Here is a 23,469-nt window from a genome sequence, read left to right as displayed (position 1 = left end):
AAATATTTATTTATTTGCTTGTAAAGTGTTTCGGCGTGCAATTATTTCGGTTTTGGTTAGCCTTCAATAATGGCACCTATAAAAAAGTTTAACAGTTTGTAGTGAGTTTTGATTTCTAGTTAGTATATTTTTTGCGGTTATAGTGATTTCATATACATAAATTTTTAAAACTCGTGATTGAAATTTGTTGAAATTTGAATTTTGTTTTTATTTTTTCGTTTTAATACAATGTGCATATCATATTTATGGATATCAAAACTGGCAGTGTCTCTATGTACTCAATTTCATGTTTAGCTGAAGTTATACCTTTTTCACATAGGAGCTAATTGATCAATTAACCGGCTACTGATTAAAATCGATTTACCATATAAAATAAAAATCTCAGTTTTCTACATTAATTTTTTATTGAATTTTAATCGACTTGAAAATGAAATACAACTTTGCGACAAAGAACATATTTCCGCTGCTGGAAATAAATAATAAAATAGCAATCAGCTGATGAAATTTACCAACTTCTTATGAAAAAATAAAACAATATGTCTACTGTGTCGGCGTAATTTCTTATAATTGTGAAGCTCTGGAAAATTACTCCGTGATACACACCTGAACGTTAAATCTTAAAACACTTTAGCAATTATTGAAGAAATTAAAGAAAAATTGCTTATTGGGTTAATAACGCCAGAAGTAATTGCGCAGCTCAATGTATCAAAAGCGAAATAAATATGAAAAGGGACCTACACGGTTTAAGATTGAGGTAGGTGGTGTCTCATTTTTTTTGTACATTGCAATTACCAACTATTGTGTCACCTCCAGTGAGAGCCTCTGAATTAAGATATTATGAAATCACACAAATCACAAATTTGAAAAATGTGTATAATTAATGCCACATAAACTAATTAAATTTTGTTTAATTGAGCTAGCGCCTTCTACACATCAACAATCCTCCGCGTTCAATAAATCACATATGCATTACACTTTAGAAAATTGGCAGCCAAAAAGAGAAAGAAGAAACAGTGGTTGGTTGACTAAATCTAGAATAACTAGCGCTAATTGCACGGAAAATGGATCAGAAAGTCAAACAAATGTGTTTTGGTCTTTGTACATTTAATCTAGTGTATGTATGAGCTTCCGCTCATTAATCTTTAAAAATTTTGCCAGTATTTTCGCACAGATGCGGGTATTTACTACTTGGAACACTTTGAAAATAATCACATTCAGATGCTGATGAATTGCCTTTTTTGTACATGAACGTACTTAATAAATTGGTGGGTGAGTAATTACAAGTAACCTCTGCACAATAAAGGAACTTGGAACAATTTTGACATAACGCCAAACCACAGCCAACAAAAGCTGCACGTTCGTTGGCCATTGCAGTGAAGTGACCGACCTGGGCCCAGTCCGCGGCTCTGAAATTCGTTTAAAAATTTGTTACTTAAATAATTTCAAAACTGGTACGTTACATTCTTATATTTTTTAAAATTTATTATTTACACTCACCCTTTCGGAAACTCGTCAGCCAGAGCATTTCCATCATCTACATATTCATATTCTTTCCACCAACCATCTATCGCACGCAAAACATAATTAATCACTGCCTTTGGCTTGTCATCTCTACCCCCTATATAAAGATTTTGACCGGAAACTAGAAACCGTTCAGTACTGTGGCAAGCATCGTGCTTCATATGACAACGCTTCGCATGGATTTCGGCTATATACGCTAATTCGTCATCCCAGATTACTTCACGCATGCGAGTGGCTTTAGGAAAATATCCACGGCTTGGAAGTCCGAATTTTTGTTCACCTCCTGCTATTCTGTTGCGATGTTCATTGTGACGATCGACATAAAGGCGTTTCATTGACCCTGTCAATGGCAAAACACCAAGAACTTCGCCTTTGCTAGGCTTATAAGAGAGGTTACTGGTTTTGGCATGTACAAATAAATACGCTACTTACCACAGAATCTAGATCACACATAAAATGCTTATCATTGCGACATAATTTTTTCTGCTTATTACAGTAATAATAAGCGTTGGTAAAGACACAAGACCATAACGAAATAAGGACTAAACAAAATCGAAAATATTGAATATTCAACATGTTTAAGTTTTTATATTGTGATATGAAAAAATTGTGTAAACCTTCTTCAATAATTAAAAGAAATTAATTTGAAAATTTTGACTGAAGATTTTTCACATCAAATCACATTAAAGTTACCTGGAATATATACAAGTTATTTGAGAAAACTACATACATACAGTAAGGTTTGCCATTCCATCATGGCAAATTATACGATCCAACAATAAGTCGAAATTAATAAAATTTACTACCGAAATTCGGGGTCAGTGGCCTGAACTTTAAGAACGCTACTTCCAATTTATGGTCGCCATAATCGTCTTGTCAGATCAACAATTGAGTGTCTAATGGAAAAATTTGAATCCACAGTCACAGTACGAAATGTGCCAGTGAGACAAAGAAATGCACGAAGTGTCGAGAGTATTGCTGTCTCTAGCGCATCAATTGAGGAAGAGCCAAATTGGTCTCTCATACCTCGTTTCCAAGCGTTGGGCATCTTTGTGACGCCGTTGTGACAAAACGTAGCAGAGATTTGTATAGACAGTAGTAACAATCACGCAGCTGACAGACCGCTTAGAAGATTCAGAAAAGAACAAACAAGTTCTTGTACATTGGTAAGCGCTAGGAAATTGATGGCTTTAAAGCTATGGTGCTTTTCACCAACGAAATTTTAATCTATTGAATCTATTACCTAGACGTCTAAAAATTCGTACCGAGTTTGAACTCATTGCCCTTTAAGTAATGAATAAGAAACGAAAATAGTGGTGGCTTCGAAACCAGAAATAGCAGCAACGTTCGATTAAGTTTATGAAATATTTCTGCAAGTTTAAGAATCTATCCAGACTATCAAGAAAATTTAGCAAATGAATAATATTCTTACCCAAACAATAAATGACACGCTGTGTACTACGAAAACATGAATAAAGAAAATTGTGAGAAAATTTTAAATGTCCTCTAAACCTTAACTTGCTTTGCCCACATTTAGTTTTGCGCTCTGCAAGTTTGCTGTGGTATAAGTATGTGTATGTGATTGGCGTTGCAATAGAGCGCGCAACTCGTCTCTTTCCTTCGCAGTTCGGCGCCAGTTGGAGATCCTAAGTGTAACCAGGTCGCTCTCCACCTGGTCCCTCCAACGGAGCGGAGGCCTTCCCTTCCTCGGCTTCCTCCGGCGGGTACTGCATCGAACACTTTCAGGGCTGTACAACATGACCTAGCCAGCGTAGCCGCTGTCTCTTTATTCGCTGAACTACGTCAATGTCGTCGTACAACTCGTACGGCTCATTGTTCCATCGTCTAAGTTATTCGCCGTTGCCAATGTTCTGAGGACCATAAATCTTGCGCAAAATTTTCCTCTCGAAAACTCCTAGTATCGTCTCATCGGATGTTGTCATCGTCCAAGCTTCTGCACCATAACGCAGGACGGAAATGATAAGTGACTTGTAGAGTTTGATTTTGGTTCGTCGAGAGAGGACTTTACTTTTCAATTGCCTACTCCGTCTAGTGTGGTACAAGTAATTGTAGGAAACTGACAATGTGGCTTTGATTTCATTGCATTGCATTTTCATATAAATTAAATTTCTCAAAAAATCAAAAATTGCAAGCATACTGAATTTTAAATGTCTGCCTTGAGCGAATTAAACAGCCTTGAGCAATCAACAGTTAACCGGCCTTTGTTCGATTAAAGCGCTGATTTAGATCGATTTACCATACAAAATAAAAATTTAATTTTTCTAAATTAAATTTTAATAGAATTATAACCGAGTTTGAAATGCAATGCAACTTTGCATAATAAATTTACAAAAAACAAGTAAGGACTAAGTCTAAGTTCGGGTGCAACCGAACATTTTATACTCTCGCAATTTAATGCTATATTTTTATTAAGATAACACACAATTGGACACATATATTCGGTGTAAAGTCCAATAGAAAAACGAAAATCATCATATATGGTATATAGGCTGAGGTAATTCCTGAGCCGATTAAACTCATTTTCATCACCAATATACATTATATCCAAGATTAGACACACTATTAGAAGAAAAAGATTTCCTCTGAATTAAATAAAGATATCTGAGAGATTTACCGATATTTTCGTTGAAAAATTACCATAAGGCACTGAGTTCTTAAAATTCGATATCCGGGGCATTGAAAAGTTATAGCCCGATTTCGAAAATGTTTTCAGAAGTGATGTCACTGATCATCTTACCGTATTTATGTAAACTTTTATTTCGCTATCTTCATTGGTACCTAATGTACATCTTATAAAGTGAAGGAATCAGATGGAATTCAAAATTTATTTATATGGGAAGTTGTCGTAGTTGTGAAGCGATTTCATCCATTTTCCACACGTGTCATCAGGGTGTCAAGATCTGTCGAGTAGTTCTTGAGATATGGTTTTTGACCCATAAGTGGGCGATGCCACGCCCATTTTCCATTTTTTAAAAAAATCTGAGTTCAACTTCCGTCTGCTATTTCTTGTGTTTAGTGTTTCTGACGTGTTTCGTTATTCATATTTCATATTTCTTTCATTTTTGGACTGTATAAGGAAATGGCTAAAAGAGATGACTGCAGAAAGTTTGGTTTATATAATTTTATTGGTTTGCGAGATATGTACAAAAATCCTATGTGGGGGCGGGGCCACGCCCACTTCCCTAAAAAAAATTACATCCAAATATGCCCCTTCATAGTGCGATCCTTCATACCAAATTTTATTTCCATAGCTTTATTTATGGCTTAGTTATGGCTCTTTATGTGTTTTCGGTTTTCGCCATTTTGTGGGCGTGGCAGTGGACCGATTTTGCCCATTTTCGGAAGCAACCCTGTTACGGTCCCAAGGAACACGTGTTCCAAGGATTAAGATATCTCTATTTTTACACAAGTTATTGCTTGCACGGACGGACGAATGGACAGGCGGACAAACGGACGGACAGACATCCGGATTTCAACTCCACTCGTCATCCTGATCATTTATATATATATAACCCCATATCTATCTCTTTTATTTCTTGGTGACACAAACAACCGTTATGTGAACAAAGCTATAATACTCTTTGCAACATGTTAGGAGAGTATGAAAACGGCGGAAGCAAAGTTGTAGACTAGATAATAACTGCTAAAGATAGTACAGCCGAAACAAACCTATGGGTATATGAATATCTTTATTATTGTTAGGTATTCTGCCACAACCAAATATTTTTAAAAGATTTTTCTCATGATTTTTTAGCATAACTTATATGCATACGAAATTGATAAAATGAACTGAAAATTTAAAATAAAATGTGTAATTTTAATACATTCACACTAGTAAAACTAACACCATAAATATATTACGACAAAAATAAATTAAAAAAGTATCAACAATTATATCACTAATAATTTTCACAGCAGGAAGATATTTCATCAACTTTGCCCAATAAAAGCTTCAAGGCGTCATTCACACCCACTTTCAAATAATAGTCAGTGAGTATTTGTGTATTTCTACTATATATTGGCCTTCCAAAATATAGTTGGAAAAATATTCGAAATGTTTCTACATTATACTGCCAAAAGGAAATTATTTTTTAACAATAACTCTACTATGATCTTGCAGCCACATATGAAAGCACAATTCAAAGGAAATTCATTCAGGAAAACATTCGCAACGTTGAAAAATACTGTGGAAATTATTGCTATGCACCTATGCCAATAATCACTTTTCTAACCAACAATCATTCTTCATGCACCGGTGGTATTCACAATTTATGTACGTGTATGGTACAGCTGCACCTAAAGCCAAATCAGTTAACTATCAGTATGGAACGATTTGCAGAGTTCTATTTATCCATGAGCACGTCGGTATATATTCTACTTACATGTGTACATTCAGCTATAAGGAACTTGCCGGTTCATTGGGAGTTCATTTTACGACCACAAATATTTTACGAAAATTGATTTAGTATTTTCGGTCTTCATTGAGTTTTTAATAACGAAAAACATTTTGAGTACATTTTTATCATATAGTAGTGTGGGTTGAAATTCTGAACAGAATTTTGTTGAAAATCTGAAATTTTTAATATAATTATGTTGTCATACTAATTTCAGTAGGTTTTTAGAGTGACCAGAGAATTAAATCAAGTTCAATTTTCACACTGTGGCTACAAACTAAGATGTATGTCCCCACAAACATTCAATTGGTGCAGAAGGTTGTGGAACAACAATATTTTATAAATATACCATATCCTAAGGGTGGCTATTGTTTAAATTTTTAAATATTTTGTATATTAGTATAGAATCGATTACTAACAATTGATAAACTTGTACACTGAGAAGATAACTGGAATATATAACACAGAATTAATGGATAGTTAATATTTAAATAAATAAGTATAGTGGATGTCGGGAGACGCGTTTAAGCCTAAAGTGTAGCTGCTTAATAAGAAACTCAACTCAAACACTCCGCTGCTACTGCATGTTACGTATACGCCCCGTGCATGCATACACGCTTTTTGTATATGTGTATGTATATTCATAATTTAGTTTGTATACGTGAACTCATTGCGTGTTATCAATTTGATGTTATTTTCCAACATATTACGTAATAAGGTAATAAATAGTGAACAAGTAGCGAAATAATTGTTTTGCTTCTCATTTTGCATTTTCCTTCTCAATAACACAGGCCAACACTCAATTTGCTTCTTTGAATTTATCAACTGATTATAGTAATTTGGGTGCGATGAAATGAAATCTGTAATCAGTTTGTGTATATCAGCTCTAGTTTTCATGATCTAGCTTTTTATACCCTCCACTTATTTTTTCAGGACATAAGTTAAGTGGAGGGTATAAAAGATCTATATCATGAAAACTAGAGACAAACTGATTACAGATTTGATTTCAGCGCGCCAATTTTATTTGTCGTGTTGTGCAATTATACAATGTTTTCTATTTATATTGTAAGCATGTATGTGTTGTATTTCAATACATACTACAACTAATAAACCTTCCTAATAGCCCAAAGGTTTCGTGGTCTAAATATTTCGAGCGTTATTATTATGCTCTCACTCGCTTACCAAAAATTAGTCATGTACTGAAAATATATTTACGCCATCATACAAATTGCCTCCATTGACATAGTGGGTTGGTGTATTGCTGCGAGGGTGGCTATGAGACTCCGAGAGATTGGGTATATAAAAGACTCCACAGCGGAACACTCCGAAATTCTTGGCTGCTTCGATACTTGAATTACTACGCCGCGGAACTTACCTCATGTGGTTATTTGGCGGGACGAAGGGCATGTGAAAGAGACGCAATGAACTTGTTTGCGGATGAATTGATCTATAGAAGGAGTTTTCTGTAAAGAGCTCGCCGTCAATGACATCTTTAAGCTCTCGAACTAATACAGTAAAGCAGACATACTTGTCCGAAGTGCGCTCTCATTCATGGAGTTATGTATTCAGTCTGATAGCAGAGTGGCAATACTGGTACCTGACCTCACCTTCTATTAGACTCTTTTAGGTGCCGAATCATAGCAGGAATCACAAGAAACGTTGGGAACTGAAGAGCTGATGATCTCACACGTGAATTCGTTTCAGGCGTGGTCTTATTAGAATGGGACAAGCTGATGTTCCATTGTCCTCCTGAGTTCTGACACTGGAACAGTTGACAGTGTATGAGCTCGGCAGGTGGTTGTGAATAACCAGCGTGACTAAGAGATCCTTAGAGAAAAACGATATAGAAACATTGAGACACTTTCAACTTCATTGTAAAGCTTATGCAATACTGAGGATGAAACGTCTCGGCAACACTAGTTGCGCCAACCTGATGAATTGGCTTGTTTAGATATTCACCGCCTAACATTTTTTCTTATAGTATCATGAAAAGCTCAATCATCATTTGTTGCAATTACTTTTTCAACAAATATTACAATTAAAAATTTCATAATACCGATTGCTTATTACAGGTATTACTAATAAAAAAGCTAGTTTTTAATTCAATTTGCATACAAATCTTTAAAATATCCTGTCAAGAAAGATTGATTCTGTCTGTACGCAAATCTGATTTCTGTCCAATATTACCAAAAAATTGAATTCACCGGCTATTCGTTTCGCAACTCAAAGTAATTATTCAAAGCTTCTTTTACGCAATTAAGTAATTGCAATGTAAAGAGCAGTCTACATACGCCTCCTGCATAACATTTTCAACTCATTCATACGCAGTCATCTTTCCATTGAGTTGCAGGCAATACCTTTGCTTAATTTAACATTCTGAAACTGATTCTGTATTATACTCGGATTATTATCAATTAAGCTATCAGTGTTTCTGCCTGCATATACTTGTAGATATTGTGGTAGAAAAATATACACATTATTACAAAGCATAGCTGTATATATATATGGGGAATGTTAATGCTACACAAACGAGTTGATTAAAGCCTCTGCGGTAACGTCGAGTAGTCACCGCGCATACACATTTCGAGACTTATATTTCAAAATGATTCTCAGAGGCAATTGAAATCACTTAACGCGTCATTAATAATGTAAATCATATTTTTATCGTATGGGAAAAATATTTTTATTTGGACTTGCATGGCACCAGTAAATATGAAAAACTGTTGAGGGTCCTATGGTTCAATGTAGTTGTGCGCTGATTAGCGCATAATAAAATTGGATTTATTGGTAAAATCCATGTCAATAATAATAGTAATAATTTTAATTTGGTGCTGGAACTGATTTCAATTTGATTTTTGTAAGTGATGACATTGTTATAAGTGATTGAATATATTTTGTAATTTCATACTCTTAACTTCGCAAAGAAAATAAATGCCAGTGTTTTAGCTGTGTTTATAAAATACCTCTCTAAAAGCAATTTGTTGTACTGAATCCTTTTTACTCATGTGTAACTAAATATGTGCTATTTGCCTTATACATATGTTGGTAATTGCCTTACATTTAAAACGGCCCACTTTAGCACGCCTGATCTGAACGTTATTTAGTGAATTAGACGCATATAAGCCCTAGACTGTATGTATGCATGCAAGAACACTTTAGCATTAGACATTTGAAACACAGATATTTAATATGTGATTAAAATGTGTTGATCACGCCCACTTGATTACTTTACACATTACTTAACATTTCTAGTTCTGAGTGAATACAGATACAGAATACGCAACTAAATCGAATCCACATATTATCGCGTTATCCCGCTTCACTTAATTAAAACCAAGCACCATTCGTCGTTTTAGCCGAAATATCTATGTAGAAGGTTGCAACACATGAACACTCATTTATTCAATATATTGAGAATTCACACTTTTGCGTGCCTATTTCTATGCACATGTATCTTTTCAAATGCAATTTTCTCATTGTATTTTTAACGCTGTACCTTGTGGTTATTTTCTTGTCCAGTTTTAGGCGCTACAACCCGCTTTAATTATTAGCGCCGCCTTAAGTAATTTGGTTACTAAGGTCTTTTCCCCTGCTATTAATGTATGTATTTTTTACGCCTACCAATATGCTTTTGTGCAACAGCCGATTAAGGATGCTATGTTTTTTTCCTTTTGGTCAACCTTATCATTTTAAGTACTACCAAGGGACCCCTTATTGAAAAAAATGTGTTTAGTTGACGTAAAAATCGAATAGACTATAAAATAGTTATTAGCTTATTTTTTTCCTCGTAGAGATATGTTTTAGTGTGTTAAGGTAAACGATAAGTTGTAAAATTTTACACATTCTTATCATAGCTAGGTCACATGTTTGCGTGAATTGTATAGATTCCAAAACTCTCTACCCATTCCTCCTATATGTGGGCAAGTACTAATGTGTGAAAAAGTCAAACGAATTTAACCTCATAAATAACTACCAGGCATCATTTGTATGCAAATATCTTCAATGCATGCCGACATGAATGTCCGTGACGCGTTAGTGCTTTCAATATTATTCGCCAATCATTCATGGTTCAACGATTCCATTACCAGCCAAATAATATGTAGTTGTAAATATAGCAATACAATGTGTACTTTTGTTTGAATGTTATAGGGCAATTTGGCGAAGAGCTAAGTCTTCAGCTTGTATCACTGGTTAATAAAGTTTTAATTTGTTTATACAGTTTTAAATCATAAATACCCTCTACCATGAAACCCTTGATTCTGTTCAGTAAATCGCTCAATTATTTAAATGAAATAAAAAAAAATAAAAAATTTTTGCGGTCTATGAACACTTAAAAAGCCAACAAGATACATCAAACGTTTCAATAACTGAATCCACATTAACATGTCACTGGAGCGTTAAGACCCACATTCAATGCTTTATTCAAAACGATTTTAGTGAAGAACGATAAATATCAACAGTCAAAAAGGCAATTACAAAGACTGGTAAGATGACTTTGAAAGCAAAGATATATGAATTGAAATTAAAGGAGCATATTGTATAACCGTCCGTTTAACATGAGAAATGTTTATAGTAAAAACTCAACTGTTATTCGGATACAAGTTCAGGCTAAAAAAATATCAAAACACTGAAAAGGATTCTATCTTAATTATCATTGATGTTAAATTTGTTATTCACATCAGACCAAAGTTATCAGTAAATGTCAGAAACATTTGAAGGAAAAATGAAATGTGGCCTTTTTGTTTAAAATATGATTGTATCTCTCTTTTGACAACCTTCAATTTATTTGTTTTTGTTTTTCTCGTCTGTTTGATAACAACAAAGAGTGAAAGATGGTATACCAAATATTATAACCCAAGAGCAATTAACATAAAATTTATAAAAAAGAGATGGCTGCAAATGTCGTTGATGTTAATCGGCTGAAACCATATTCAATGGACAGATGTTTCTTTCCATAAAATGTAATAAATAAATGTTCAATTTCAAATATATTTATATTATAAAAGGATATAACATCCATCTGCTAAAATCAATTTAAAAATTCAAAAATTCCACTTCACACATTATTTACTCCTTTTTACATGCGCGCCTCTAACAAGCAAACACTTTTTAAACAAAATCTTATATTTTTATATTTCTAATTTTTCAAACTTTCATTCAAATTTTTATTTCACAAATTTTAATTCAATTTTGAAATGGTGTTAGTTAGCTTGCTGACACAACTAATCGAAATGAGTAGATACTTTTAGAATTCTGATTTCTGCTGAGTGGAATGGTATTATATATAACTCCTGAATACCTACTCACCCATACGCACACACTAGAGTCTTGCTTGCAAAAATGTATGTATGTATGTATGTGATTGGCGTTGCAACCGTTTAGCCGGTTATAGCCGAATCGACGATAGTGCGCCACCTCTCTCTCTCCTTCGCAGTTCGGCGCCAGTTGGAGATCCCAAGTGTAACCAGGTCGCTCTCCACCTGGTCCCTCCAACGGAGTGGAGGCCTTCCCCTTCCTCGGCTTCCTCCGGCGGGTACTGCATCGAACACTTTCAGGGCTGGAGTGTTTTCGTCCATTCGGACAACATGACCTAGCCAGCGTAGCCGCTGTCTTTTTATTCGCTGAACTATGTCAATGTCGTCGTATAACTCGTACAGCTCATCGTTCCATCGTCTGCGGTATTCGCCATTGCCAATGTTCTGAGGACCATAAATCTTGCGCAAAATTTTCCTCTCGAAAACTCCTAGTGTCGTCTCATCGGATGTTGACATCGTCCAAGCTTCTGCACCGTAAAGCAGGACGGCAATGATAAGCGACTTGTAGAGCTTGTTTTTGGTTCGTCGAGAGAGGACTTTACTGTTCAATTGCCTACTCAGTCCAAAGTAGCACCTGTTGGCAAGAGTTATTCTGCGCTGGATTTCGAGGCTGACATTGTTCGTGTTGTTGATGCTGGTTCCCAGGTATACGAAATTATCTACGACCTCGCAGTTATGACTGTCAACAGTGACATGGGAGCCAAGACGCGAATGTGCCGACTGTTTGCTTGATGACAGGAGATATTACGTCTTGTTCTCATTCACCTCCAGACCCATTCGCTTCGCCTCCTTATACATGCGGGAAAAAGCAGAACAAACGGCGCGGTTGTTGCTATCAATATCATCGGCGTACGCCAGGAGCTGTACACTCTTGTAGAAGATAGTACCTTCTCTGTTTAGCTCTGCAGCTCTTATAATTTTTTCCAGCATCAGGTTAAAGAAGTCGCACGATAGTGAGTCACCTTGTCTGAAACCTCGTCTGGTATCGAACGGCTCGGAAAGGTCCTTCCCAATCATGACGGAGCTTTTGGTGTTGCTCAACGTCAATTTACACAGCCGTATTAGTTTTGCGGGGATACCAAATTCAGACATCGCGGCATAAAGGCAGCTCCTTTTCGTGCTGTCGAAAGCAGCTTTAAAATCGACAAAAAGGTGATGTGTGTCGATCCTCTTTTCACGGGTCTTCTCCAAAATTTGGCGCATGGTGAATATCTGGTCAGTTGTCGATTTTCCAGGTCTAAAGCCACACTGATAAGGTCCAATCAGTTTGTTGACGGTGGGCTTTAGTCTTTCACACAGTACGCTCGATAGAACCTTGTATGCGATATTTAGGAGGCTGATCCCACGGTAATTGGCGCAGATTGTGGGATCTCCCTTTTTATAGATTGGGCAGAGCACACTGAGATTCCAATCGTCAGGCATGCTTTCTTCCGACCATATTCTCCAAAGAAGCTGAAGCATGCACCTTATCAGTTCTTCGCCGCCGTATTTGAATAGTTCTGCCGGTAATCTATCGGCCCCCGCTGCTTTGTTGTTCTTCAAGCGGGTAATTGCTATTCGAATTTCTTCATGGTCTGGTAATGGATCATCTGTTCCATCGTCATCGATTGGGGGATCGGGTTCGCCATCTCCTGGTGTTGTACTCTCACTGCCATTCAGCAGGTCGGAGAAGTGTTCCCTCCATAATCCCAGTATGCCCTGGACATCGGTTACCAGATTACCACCTGGGTCTCTACATGAGGATGCTCCGGTCTTGAAACCTTCGTTAAGTCGCTTCATTTTTTCATAAAATTTTCGAGCATTCCCTCTGTCTGCCAGCTTCTCAAGCTCTTCGTACTCACGCATTTCGGCCTCTTTCTTTTTTTGTCTGTAGATGCGTCTCGCTTCCCTCATCAGCTCTCAGTATCTATCCCATCCCGCACGTGTTGTGGTCGTTTGCAACGTTGCGAGGTAGGCAGTCTGTTTTCTCTCCGCTGCGAGACGGCACTCCTCATCGTACCATCTTGTTGTTTGTCGTTGCCGAAAACCAATTGTTTCGGCTGCAGCGGTACGCAGTGAGTTTGAGATGCCGTTCCACTGTTCCCTTATACCGAGATGCTGATGGGTGCTCTCAGAGAGCAGAAGTGCAAGTAGAGCAGAGTATTTCGTGGCTGTCTGTTGCGATTGCAGCTTTTCGACGTCGAACCTTCCTTGTGCTTGTTGACGGGCATTCTTTGCTGCACAGAGGCGGGTGCGTATCTTCGCTGCGACCAGATAATGGTCCGAGTCTATATTTGGTCCTCGGAGCGTACGCACGTCTAAAACACTGGAGACATGTCTTCCGTCTATCACAACGTGATCTATTTGGTTCAAATTTGCGCTCCTTTATATGGCCGCTGTAGTAGATGTCACAAGGACCCACCGTCTTCCGTCCTTGTCCCGTCCATCGCACTTCTTGGATGGCGGTGATGTCAGCCTTGAGTCGTATGAGAACATCAACCAGCAGGGCAGAGGCACCTTCCCAATTAAGGGTCCGGACATTCCAGGTGCATGCCCTTATATCATTATCTTTAAAACGTTTGCAGGGGTCGTCATCAAAAGGGGGGTGTCTCATCCGAGGCTTTCGTAGATTTTTCATTGGGTCCCAAGGTCCCAAGCCCTACGCACAACCGCATAAGCGGGCTTCGCCTTCTCACTTTAGCTCGCCTTCAAACGGATGTTTGTTGGCTACCCAGAGGATACTTGGTCTAAAACCGGAAGTCGTGAGCTGCTTGAACCATGTGGAGAAGAATCGTTTCTGGCCACTCCCAAGTGAATGACAATCAAAAACTTTCCTCACTTGCGTGAACTTCTACACATGATCCCATCCTCCTTGCAAAAATACTAATCATTAAAACTAAATATACTAAACAATCTATTCAGGAATTTAATATAGCAACTATTAAAAAAGCTGAAAACTAAAAATTGATAAATATGAATAAAGTAAGTAATACATAAATATAGTTATATTAAGTATTTTATATACATGACTCTGTTGAGAAATTTGTTCACACATCAGTGCTAATTTAGCTTTCTATGCCACTAAGGGTACTTATTTGAGAAGCGTAACAGGCGCTATTCCGCGTCACCTTCATGCCTAATACTTTGAAAAGCGTCCAAATGTTTGCTAATTAAATTTTTACGCCTCTATGCAACTTCAATTGGTTTATGTGTTTTTTAGCATCTACGAACTTTCCAGCTCTCCTTGCAGCTTGAGTTCCATGCGAATTGAGCAAGGACGTGGCGTCCGAAATTTGTCAGCTACCTCAACATTCTTTGGTCAGTAGGACCCAACTAGTCTACTGATTGACTTAGTATGCCACGTCTGGTAGTAGTTCACATGGATAATAGGTGCAATAGAGGAATTTTATACTGCACTGCTGCTTGATGCCTTTACTCTCAGTTCGCCCTTCTCTTATTTCTTTGCACTTTGCCGGTGTGTTGATGCATTCAATGGATATTCCTTTGTAGTCATATTTTATTATTTCGACTTTCATATTTTTTTTAAATTGTTGATGTTATTATTGTTCTGTGCTGTAGTTTAATGTTTGTTCTATGTTGTACTCAAATTGTTTGAGTGAATGAAAGCTTTAACATTTATTGGCTGCACAATAGAATTAAATATTAATTATTATTTAATACAAAGTGCTGCATGTTTGCTGCTAGCATATTTGTTTTTGTGAATAATATATTAATTTACGCGTTGAAGACAATTTGACTTTATTTCATAAATTAAAATGTGCCAAATTAAGCTTTGGGCGCGTAATGATTTTAATTCATAAAGTACAATAATAACAAACTGCAACAGTTTACAAAATTTAAGCAACGCCGAGCTTTTCACTATTGCAAAAATATAATTATTATATAATTACTATAAACAAGTTTGTCATTACTGCATGTCTTGAAATAACATATTGCGCCGTCATGTGTTTGGATATAATTAAATATAAATGTTTCAGTATCAGTTCTTAATTATATGATTTAACAATATTTTTATAAACACCACTTCAAGCGAAATACGCTGACGCAGCAAAATTTAAATATACATGCATAAATACAGAAAAAATACAATTAAAATCAATTAAAAATTTATGCTTGCTTATATGCAAAAATTAAATTATTATAAATAAACTAAACACTTTTCTCAGGAAATTTTTTTTTAAATAACTCTCTTTTCTTTACCTATTTGTATAGTTCACTTTGTGTTAAAATATAACAATGATTTTTATGTTTTTGAACAATTTTTGTATAACTTTTTTTTTCGCGAAAACGATTTTGGCAATTCCACTCTGCGGTGAACGCATACAGATTGAACTGCTCATATCAGAAAAAGTAACTGTAAGCTTGCACAACACATGAGTCTACATAATTGAAAAAACCGCTGGTCAAAAATATTTAAATAACAAAGCTGGTAAGTACAATATACCTTATAGGCAACATTGGGCATGAAAGGGTTAAATAAACAGTGCATATTTAAACGAAATCGGAGAATTCAAACTGTGCGAAAAGAAGCCTTCAATTTAATGCAAATATATTGTATTTATTTTTGCCAGATCTTTATTAATGATAATAAATAAAATTAATAAATTTACGAAAAAAATATTTATATAGTCGTATCTATTATATGATTCCAAATAAATCAATATTTCCATTTAACTCAATTACTAGATCATCTGATCTGTAGTGCTGCATTTTGTTAAGCCATTAAATCATGAACTCGCAGTGTAGGTCGTAGAAATTTCAACGGGCATAAGAATAGCATCACTGTTGTCAAATATTTTATGTTGTTAGAAACACATCCATCATGAGAAAATGTCACAAACATATTCAATAACTCTTTTCTGCAAAAACTTTCTCAGTCCGCAGGAATTTGTTAAAAATTTTAGACTTAAAAATTGATTTTATTATATGTAGGATTGCCGGCATCTGAAGAATTTGTGAAATTTACGATTTTTTCTGTCAGCATACTATCTCAAGTTGTACATATATAATTATTTTATTATGATTTATCATACTCTTCTGGCTAGATTACATTTAATTGAAAGGAAATTACAAAATTGCAAATTAAAATATTTACAACACAAAAAAGTATAACTGAAGTATTTATATTATTTATATACACATGCTTTTAGCTATATGTGTAAGTACATAAGTAAGTCTAATGTGTTGATGTTTTTCCATTCGAAATCTAATTGATCTAATATCAAATTTATTTTTGCCATTGCAAGCTTTCACTAATCTACTAAACAATAAATCCTCTAATCTATCAATTCCTCCCACTTTGTGTGGTTAATGATAAATGTAATTTTCGTTAAACTGACAGTTCAGCAGAAAACTTGTTTATACTTACAAGCTGCCACAAGTTTACGCCCAAAACCCTACTAATACTACATACGTATCATTGCCTTAACTTGTAGTCAAACATACGTTACAAGTGTTCACATAAATCATACGCTGAGGCTGAACTCAACGGTATATTAAAACAACACTGGCAGACAGCAAGATGTCGAATGACTGTCTGCATACTAATCATTCCATGAAAAGCATACGTATAACCATCTACATTCAATTGCTGGATGCGGGCGGTTTTAGGTACAATATAGCTAGAATGTCATGTGTCAATGAGAGACAATGCTTTCAACTTCATCAACTTTCGTAAATCAGCACATATAGCAATGGGTAAGGGTTTATGCATTTAATTCGAATTGTTATTCATTTCTCAGTATGGAGTTTTAATTGATATTATAACAACGCTTACCTACAAGCGTATACTACACAAAACCAAAATTACGTAAGCTATCAATTTCCACATTCGTATCATATGTGTATGGCTTGGAATATATAAATTTATGTGTGTGATAAAGTGAACTGCCAGTATCCACTTTCAACACTGTGCACCAACACAGTTATGGCATAAGCTTCTGAATATTATATCAGCGATCTGCTCGTACTATTATTTTGCCGCATGCATAAAATACGTGGTTACATTTTCCGACTGTTAGTTTTACAATCACATATTCGCTTTCGCTCTCCATTATTCGAGCTATTTGTGGTAAGATCAACAAGCGTGTAATTCGCGCTTCGACGACTTTAACGCATAAAAAGATTTTGTGTTGTCAGCTGAATGTTCATGTGTGTTAGTGCTTTTGTACAAATAGCTTGTTTTTGTTAGACACGAATCGTAAAATATGCAATGAATTGTTAATTGTCTGTGCTTTGTGGTACTCAAATCCATTCAATAGTCTATGATATCCCTCAGCTTTTAAATGCCAACAAAGCAACAATTATTAAACTATTTATACAGTATTTACCATATCAATAGACTCTATCACACCTATTGCGAGTGTCGGCTGGCAGTAGTTAATCGACAATTGAGAGATTATCGACTACAGGTACTATTCTATGTGTCGATCAGTCGCTCAACCATCGACTGTGATTGAATTTCAATCACTCATTTGTCGACAAACATTTTCCAATCATTAGAACAGTTTGGATTTTTTCGATTTAGTTATACTATAGCAAAAGAAAATATAATATAATCGACTTAATCGACTGCAGTCTATTGTACTGCCCATCAACACTCGCAATAAGGGTGTATAAAATAACTTTATTCGCAATTTATTCGTTTGCAACATGGACCCCAGAAGAGCAACATAAAACGTCATATCACTTGGTGTAGTTTAATTCAATTTAAACTTTACTCCATGCATTTATTCTGCGCATTTTACAAGTTCCGCTTTAAAGTTATTTCTTGAGTCCTGCCAATTCATCTCAGCCACATGGGTTCCATTAGCACTCTTCAAAGGTATGCGTTTGCTTCGTTCCAGAAGTTTTTTCACACGTCACTGCAACTTCCAACTCTCCGTCACTTCTTGTCTTCAATCTATCCCACCGGAATAGCTTTACACAATTCGTCAAGTGAAGTTATGCAACAGCAGAAGAAGGTCCGCAGCGGACGTCTTTACTACTACAACTACAGCAGAAAGAACAACAACAGCAGGAGCAAGAAGTAAAATAGCTGCAGTGATATTTTATTTGGTGCTTGAGAACCAATGATTGGTAACGGCAAATAAAACATATATATATATGTGTGCCCCAGAGAACGTCAGGGGTGTCACTTTTTCGCACCCGAATCACACTTATAAATGTGGAGTGCTTGTGGCACTCACAAACAGCAAGAAAAGATAACACAACCAAACGCACAAATCGCTTTCCGTGTTTTATGTTTTTGCATTTCGTCACTCACTCAAACAGTAAGCGTCGATTCTATTTCACCAGACACCCAAAAATTTTGCGTAGATAAGTGAACGGTACAATGCACTGAAAGCAAATGTGCGAACAGCAACGATAGATCACAAAAAGGAATGCGCAAAAATGAGCTGTGAGCGAAACACTCATGTTTTACAGTTATGAGATCGAGTGTTCTCAACTTTTATGCATGAAAATTTAAAATTTTATACTATTTTATTATTTAAAATTAAATACATAAGTACATATGAATATTTAACACGCAATGAAGCAGCAAAAAACGGCTTTTTATTTTAATTTCACATATATGTATGTATATGTGCATATTCATAAACAAATATGTATGCATGTATGAATCTAATGTAAGAATAACAACCCTGTAGTTCGGTACCATCGGAGAAGAGCTAACGATATAACTAATTCCGAATCATTAGCACCGGTCCCAGCCTGATTACATGCAATGTTATTTGACTAACGATTTTTACATTGCAATGTCCTACGAGAGTAATCGAGCGGTGCGACTCTGCATTACCGGTCACTGGTGAAAGGACTAGTTCCAAAATCGTTAGTGAATCGCTAGTACAGAATCACTAGCGTTTTCGTTAATTCAAAATGGCTAGTGATTTGACTAATTCGAACACGCTAGAGGTTTCATTAATTCAAAATCATTAGCGAATTTACTGGTCCATTAACGCTTGTGGTTCTACGAATGAGAAAAACTTTTGAAAACATCACTTTTACAAAAAATAAAACCAATGTTTACGAAATACAAAGAAATATATTTATTTAATTCATGTACAAATATTCTTATATTCTATCTCCTCCCTTTCTTCGTCCTTATCTTACATTATATTATTCTTATATACTAATTATTTATTTTCTTTAATAATATTACTTTTAATTAATAGTTATTTTAATAAATTTTTATTTATTTTTGCAAAATAGTTTTAGTTTTTAGTATAATAATGTTAAATCGATGTACTTATAATAATATGTTTTCAATTATATTAAGTATATACCTGATCTAGGGGTAGATGATCCCGCGATGGTTCTTTGGTTGTAGAGATGGGTGATCTGCGGTGATTTTGTTGTTGTTTGTGATAATCCGGTGTTGGCGCCTCCGCCTGTGGTTTTTTGCCTTCTTCTTTTGTTGCGTTCTTAATCTTATTGTATTTTTTTCACTTATTAAATTAATTTTCACTTTTTTGCACATTACTTTTTCACTATTTGTAAAAATATTCTGTAATTTTCCGTACACAAATTACTCATCTTCCTCTTAATCGGAAAAATGTGAAATGACGCGTCAAATTTTTGGAAAAAAATTGTGTGACAAAAGAGAGAGAGCGCGAAATGAAAAAACAACCCAGAGTAGTGTTTTTAGGGGTGGGTTTTGCCAATTCATTTTTCGAGTAATGCCTCGTTGCATTACAAATCATTAGCGAAAAGACTAATTACTGCATAATGCATGAAATCGCTAGTAGATTTAGCGCTCTAGTAATCAGTTGACACCAGCCGAACTACTGGGAACACACACATGTCACTCACATGTTGTTTGTCTCAAGTGTTGTGCTCTCAATTGCGCTCATTCCTTTTGCTTTAGCATTTTCGTCGGCCTCAACTCATGTACATGCAGAAAAAGAGCACGAAATCGGTTTGAGCTTGTGCGTATGAGTATGTTCGAAATTATCGGTACAAGGCAACAAGCCATATTTTAGAGTGCCGATCACACTCTAAGTGTCGTAAACGCACAAATGATTCGGGTACACTTAGTCCTTTATTGTTAGGGTGTACCCTTGTCGTTCTCTGGTGTGCCCCTGTTTGACTTATTGCTGGCGTCTTCCAAATGTCACTTGTTTTGTAACATCTCTCTAGTTCTTTAAGAAGACTGGAATTTATAAATTCAATGATAAAACAACATTGAATTCACGCCAATTCTCTCAACACTAAAAGAACATCATTCGAAATTTATTATCTACAGATGAAAACAGAACATAGTTTCAAGACGACATTCAACATCATGAGATAGAATAGTCATAAATAACTTTCAAATACGGACTTATTCAACAAAAATAAATTGATACTTATCTAGGCGTTAAATACAAGAAGAATGGTCTCCAAATTGACTTCATAGACGTTTCCAAGTTCACTAAGGGCACTAGATAGTCATTTGCAATATTGTTTTTTGTTAATTCTTAGTCCTTTACTAAATTACTCATGTACATATGTACCAATATTTCAGTTTGGTCCGATATCTTCACTTGTTCTTAATGCCTATATGTATTGTAAAGTGACCGAATCAGGTGGACTTTAAAATTATGGTATAGTGAAAGTCTGCATGGTTGTCACCATTTCCAAGCAATACCATTGGGTAAAATGTTACGAAAGATATAAAAGATGGCGAATTTTATTTTCCGTATAGTGCAGTCAATTTTGCCAGTAATAAAAATAAGAAGAAAATTAAAGTATGTTTTATATAAATAAATAAATGTTTTGTTATACTATTGTCGACAATATCTTTAACATATATTTAGAAATAATTTAAAACTTATTTTGTAAAAAAGCAATGCCCTTGCTTCAACCCTCAAATACACCGTAGAGTATTATGTCTACACATTTTTCGGCATTTTTGTCTAGAATCTAATTTTCTATCCGACTTTTTACAATGAAAATTATAATTATAATTTTTTTCGCTAAGTTTTGCTATCTCCACAGGCTATAGCATTCAATTAATCTACTTGACTACGCGGGCGTTTAGCCGAACAAAAGCTGAAAAGTGAACAATGAAATTATTACAATTACATTTCCCGCTGTGGCACGTTGCTTCTATATATGTATACATACATACTTATATCCTTATAATATTAAATACATATGTGCGACAATATATCTGCAGACATGTTTGCAACGAAATGACATTGATAAAATAACAAAAGCATCATTCGTTCACACAATACATACATATATACGAGTACACGTCGTTTTAGGTTTGTTTGTGTGCTAGTCTCTTGTCTACACGGATATAAAAAATATGGCTCTAAGTGGTTGAATAAAATTAAAATGTATTTAAGCTTTTGCTGTAAAAATAATAACTGTAATGGTCTAGCAAAATGGCCAGCCGGCAGGTCGCTGAACAATGCAATGTTAATGTAATCAAAGTGACCACAATCACGTATTTAAAAATAATGTAAGGGATTTATTTTGAAATATGTATAAAATGTTTCTCAGTGAATTTAATATTCGGCTTATGTATATATCATGAGTGGAGAAAATTTTTTCAAATAAAATTTTCTTTTCTGTACTTTATCTCGTATTATGTTACGTATACGCCGTGTTGTATGTTAGTTAAGCAAGCAATGCATACAATCTGTATTTGCAGGAAGAAAACATCGTTTTACCTTCTCTCTCTGCTCTTAGAGTTAAATTTAAGAACTTTAACATTCACAAATTTACTTACATTGCAACTCTCGTATTCTGAAAGAGAAAATATTTATTCGCTTATGCCTGAATTGGGTCTAACCGTTTATATAGTAACATTTATTTCAATTTTAAATACAAGCAAGCGTACGAGTATATATAAGAAAGAAGCCGAAGTAGTCGAAACAGAAGGAAATATCAGTGTTCATAAATATTTACAACAACTCGTATTAAAATATTTACATATACATATGCATGTATTTCGTTATTCATTTCTAAATAAATGATTGAAATTCAAAAGCTTCGTGTTGTCGCAATTATGTATATATAGATAATGCTGAAAACCGGGAATTTTTAAAGTTTTTTGACCTAATAAGGTATACTTTCAGCTATATTTTAAGGTTTTTTACAAAAATATTGAAAAATAACAGAGTTAAAAGTTCCCCAACTGCTGACTTTATTCCGGCCGAATGAGTAGCTGGAACATAAAAATTCAAAAAGGTTATCGAAGTTTCTTATAAAATGACCAAGGATTTTTTTTAATTTCAAAAATTGTCAAAATGACCCAATTCTGAAAAAAAAATTTCGTTTTTTATTGCCAAATTGACAATTTCCTACCAATAAAAAAGATCGTAAGTCATTGTATAGCAAATATTTTCAAAGAATACTCAGTTTAAATTTGAAGTCGGTCGATCAAATTCGCGTTAAGTTATGATGTTAGCAACTTTGAAAAATGTCGTTTCGTGAAAAACGTGTTTAAAGTTTTAACTAGGGTCTTATACCTTAAATACACGGCAATGACATTTACATTATGAAAATATGTGTGCTTATAAAGTAAGTTGATATATTCAAAGTTCACAGTAATTCATGGCTTCTTTACGTACATATACAAAATATAAACGTGACTAGTTTTTTTTGCCCTGTATGACAGAATTATAGTCGTTCACAACGTTATATGCTATGTCTCGGTGTAAATATCCTTCAGCGCTCATGAAATAATATACTTAAGCTTTATATAGAACACTATGGGTTTTGCTCTTTTGCCTGCGCTTCTTCATTTGAAAGTCTTTATAAAAATGAATTAGTTTTGTTTGTCTTACCAATTAAATGGCCCTCTGGTTTCTCTCGACTGAAAGGCTATCTTGGTTTGTCTGTTCATTAAATGGGTTATTAAACCATATGTCTCTACTAGATTGTGGAATTCTATAGCCACATTGTGTATGTACATTACTGTTTTTTACATTACCTGTATGAGCTCTCTTGGGCCTTTAGAACGTTCTATATAACAAACGCTTCACTTGATACCCGTGTGTTTGTCGTAACCAACATATGGCACTGCAACTGAAGTGCTAGGTATTTATATACACACTACCTTATGTAGGCTGATGTATTATTGCGCTGCTATGCGCAGTCAACCACATAACTTTACTTAATCTTATCGCAGGCTTTACGCTTTTGTAAAATCACTTTCTGCTTTTATCGATGCATTCTTTCACTTACAGCATCACTCCCAGATTATTTACGCTTAGTGATACAGC

General features: G+C 35.2%; 1 protein-coding gene across 1 annotated transcript; it reads right to left on the bottom strand.

Moving 5' to 3' along the window:
- Positions 1 to 243: 243 nt before the first annotated feature.
- Positions 244 to 2,167, bottom strand: LOC128920452 (antigen 5 like allergen Cul n 1-like). The gene is made up of 3 exons (XM_054227719.1): positions 1,954 to 2,167; positions 1,498 to 1,901; positions 244 to 1,406 (listed from the first exon to the last, which is right to left on the bottom strand). Exons 1-3 carry the CDS (start codon positions 2,095 to 2,097, stop codon positions 1,136 to 1,138), a joined length of 819 nt encoding a protein of 272 aa, XP_054083694.1. The 5' UTR covers positions 2,098 to 2,167; the 3' UTR covers positions 244 to 1,135.
- Between the last annotated feature and the right edge of the window lie 21,302 nt (positions 2,168 to 23,469).

The sequence above is a fragment of the Zeugodacus cucurbitae genome, chromosome 3 (genome assembly GCF_028554725.1).
Source record: "Zeugodacus cucurbitae isolate PBARC_wt_2022May chromosome 3, idZeuCucr1.2, whole genome shotgun sequence".
Taxonomy (NCBI): Eukaryota; Metazoa; Arthropoda; class Insecta; order Diptera; family Tephritidae; genus Zeugodacus; species Zeugodacus cucurbitae.
This window is presented reverse-complemented; position numbering and strand designations above follow the sequence as displayed.

Bases quoted from the DNA above. Each gene is read 5' to 3' on its own strand.
- LOC128920452 (XM_054227719.1), bottom strand. From the start codon at position 2,097: ATGTTGAATATTCAATATTTTCGATTTTGTTTAGTCCTTATTTCGTTA. The intron at 1,902-1,953 runs GTAAGTAGCGTA...CTCTCTTATAAG, and splicing joins TGTGTGATCTAGATTCTGTG to CCTAGCAAAGGCGAAGTTCT. The intron at 1,407-1,497 runs GTGAGTGTAAAT...AACGAATTTCAG, and splicing joins GCTGACGAGTTTCCGAAAGG to AGCCGCGGACTGGGCCCAGG.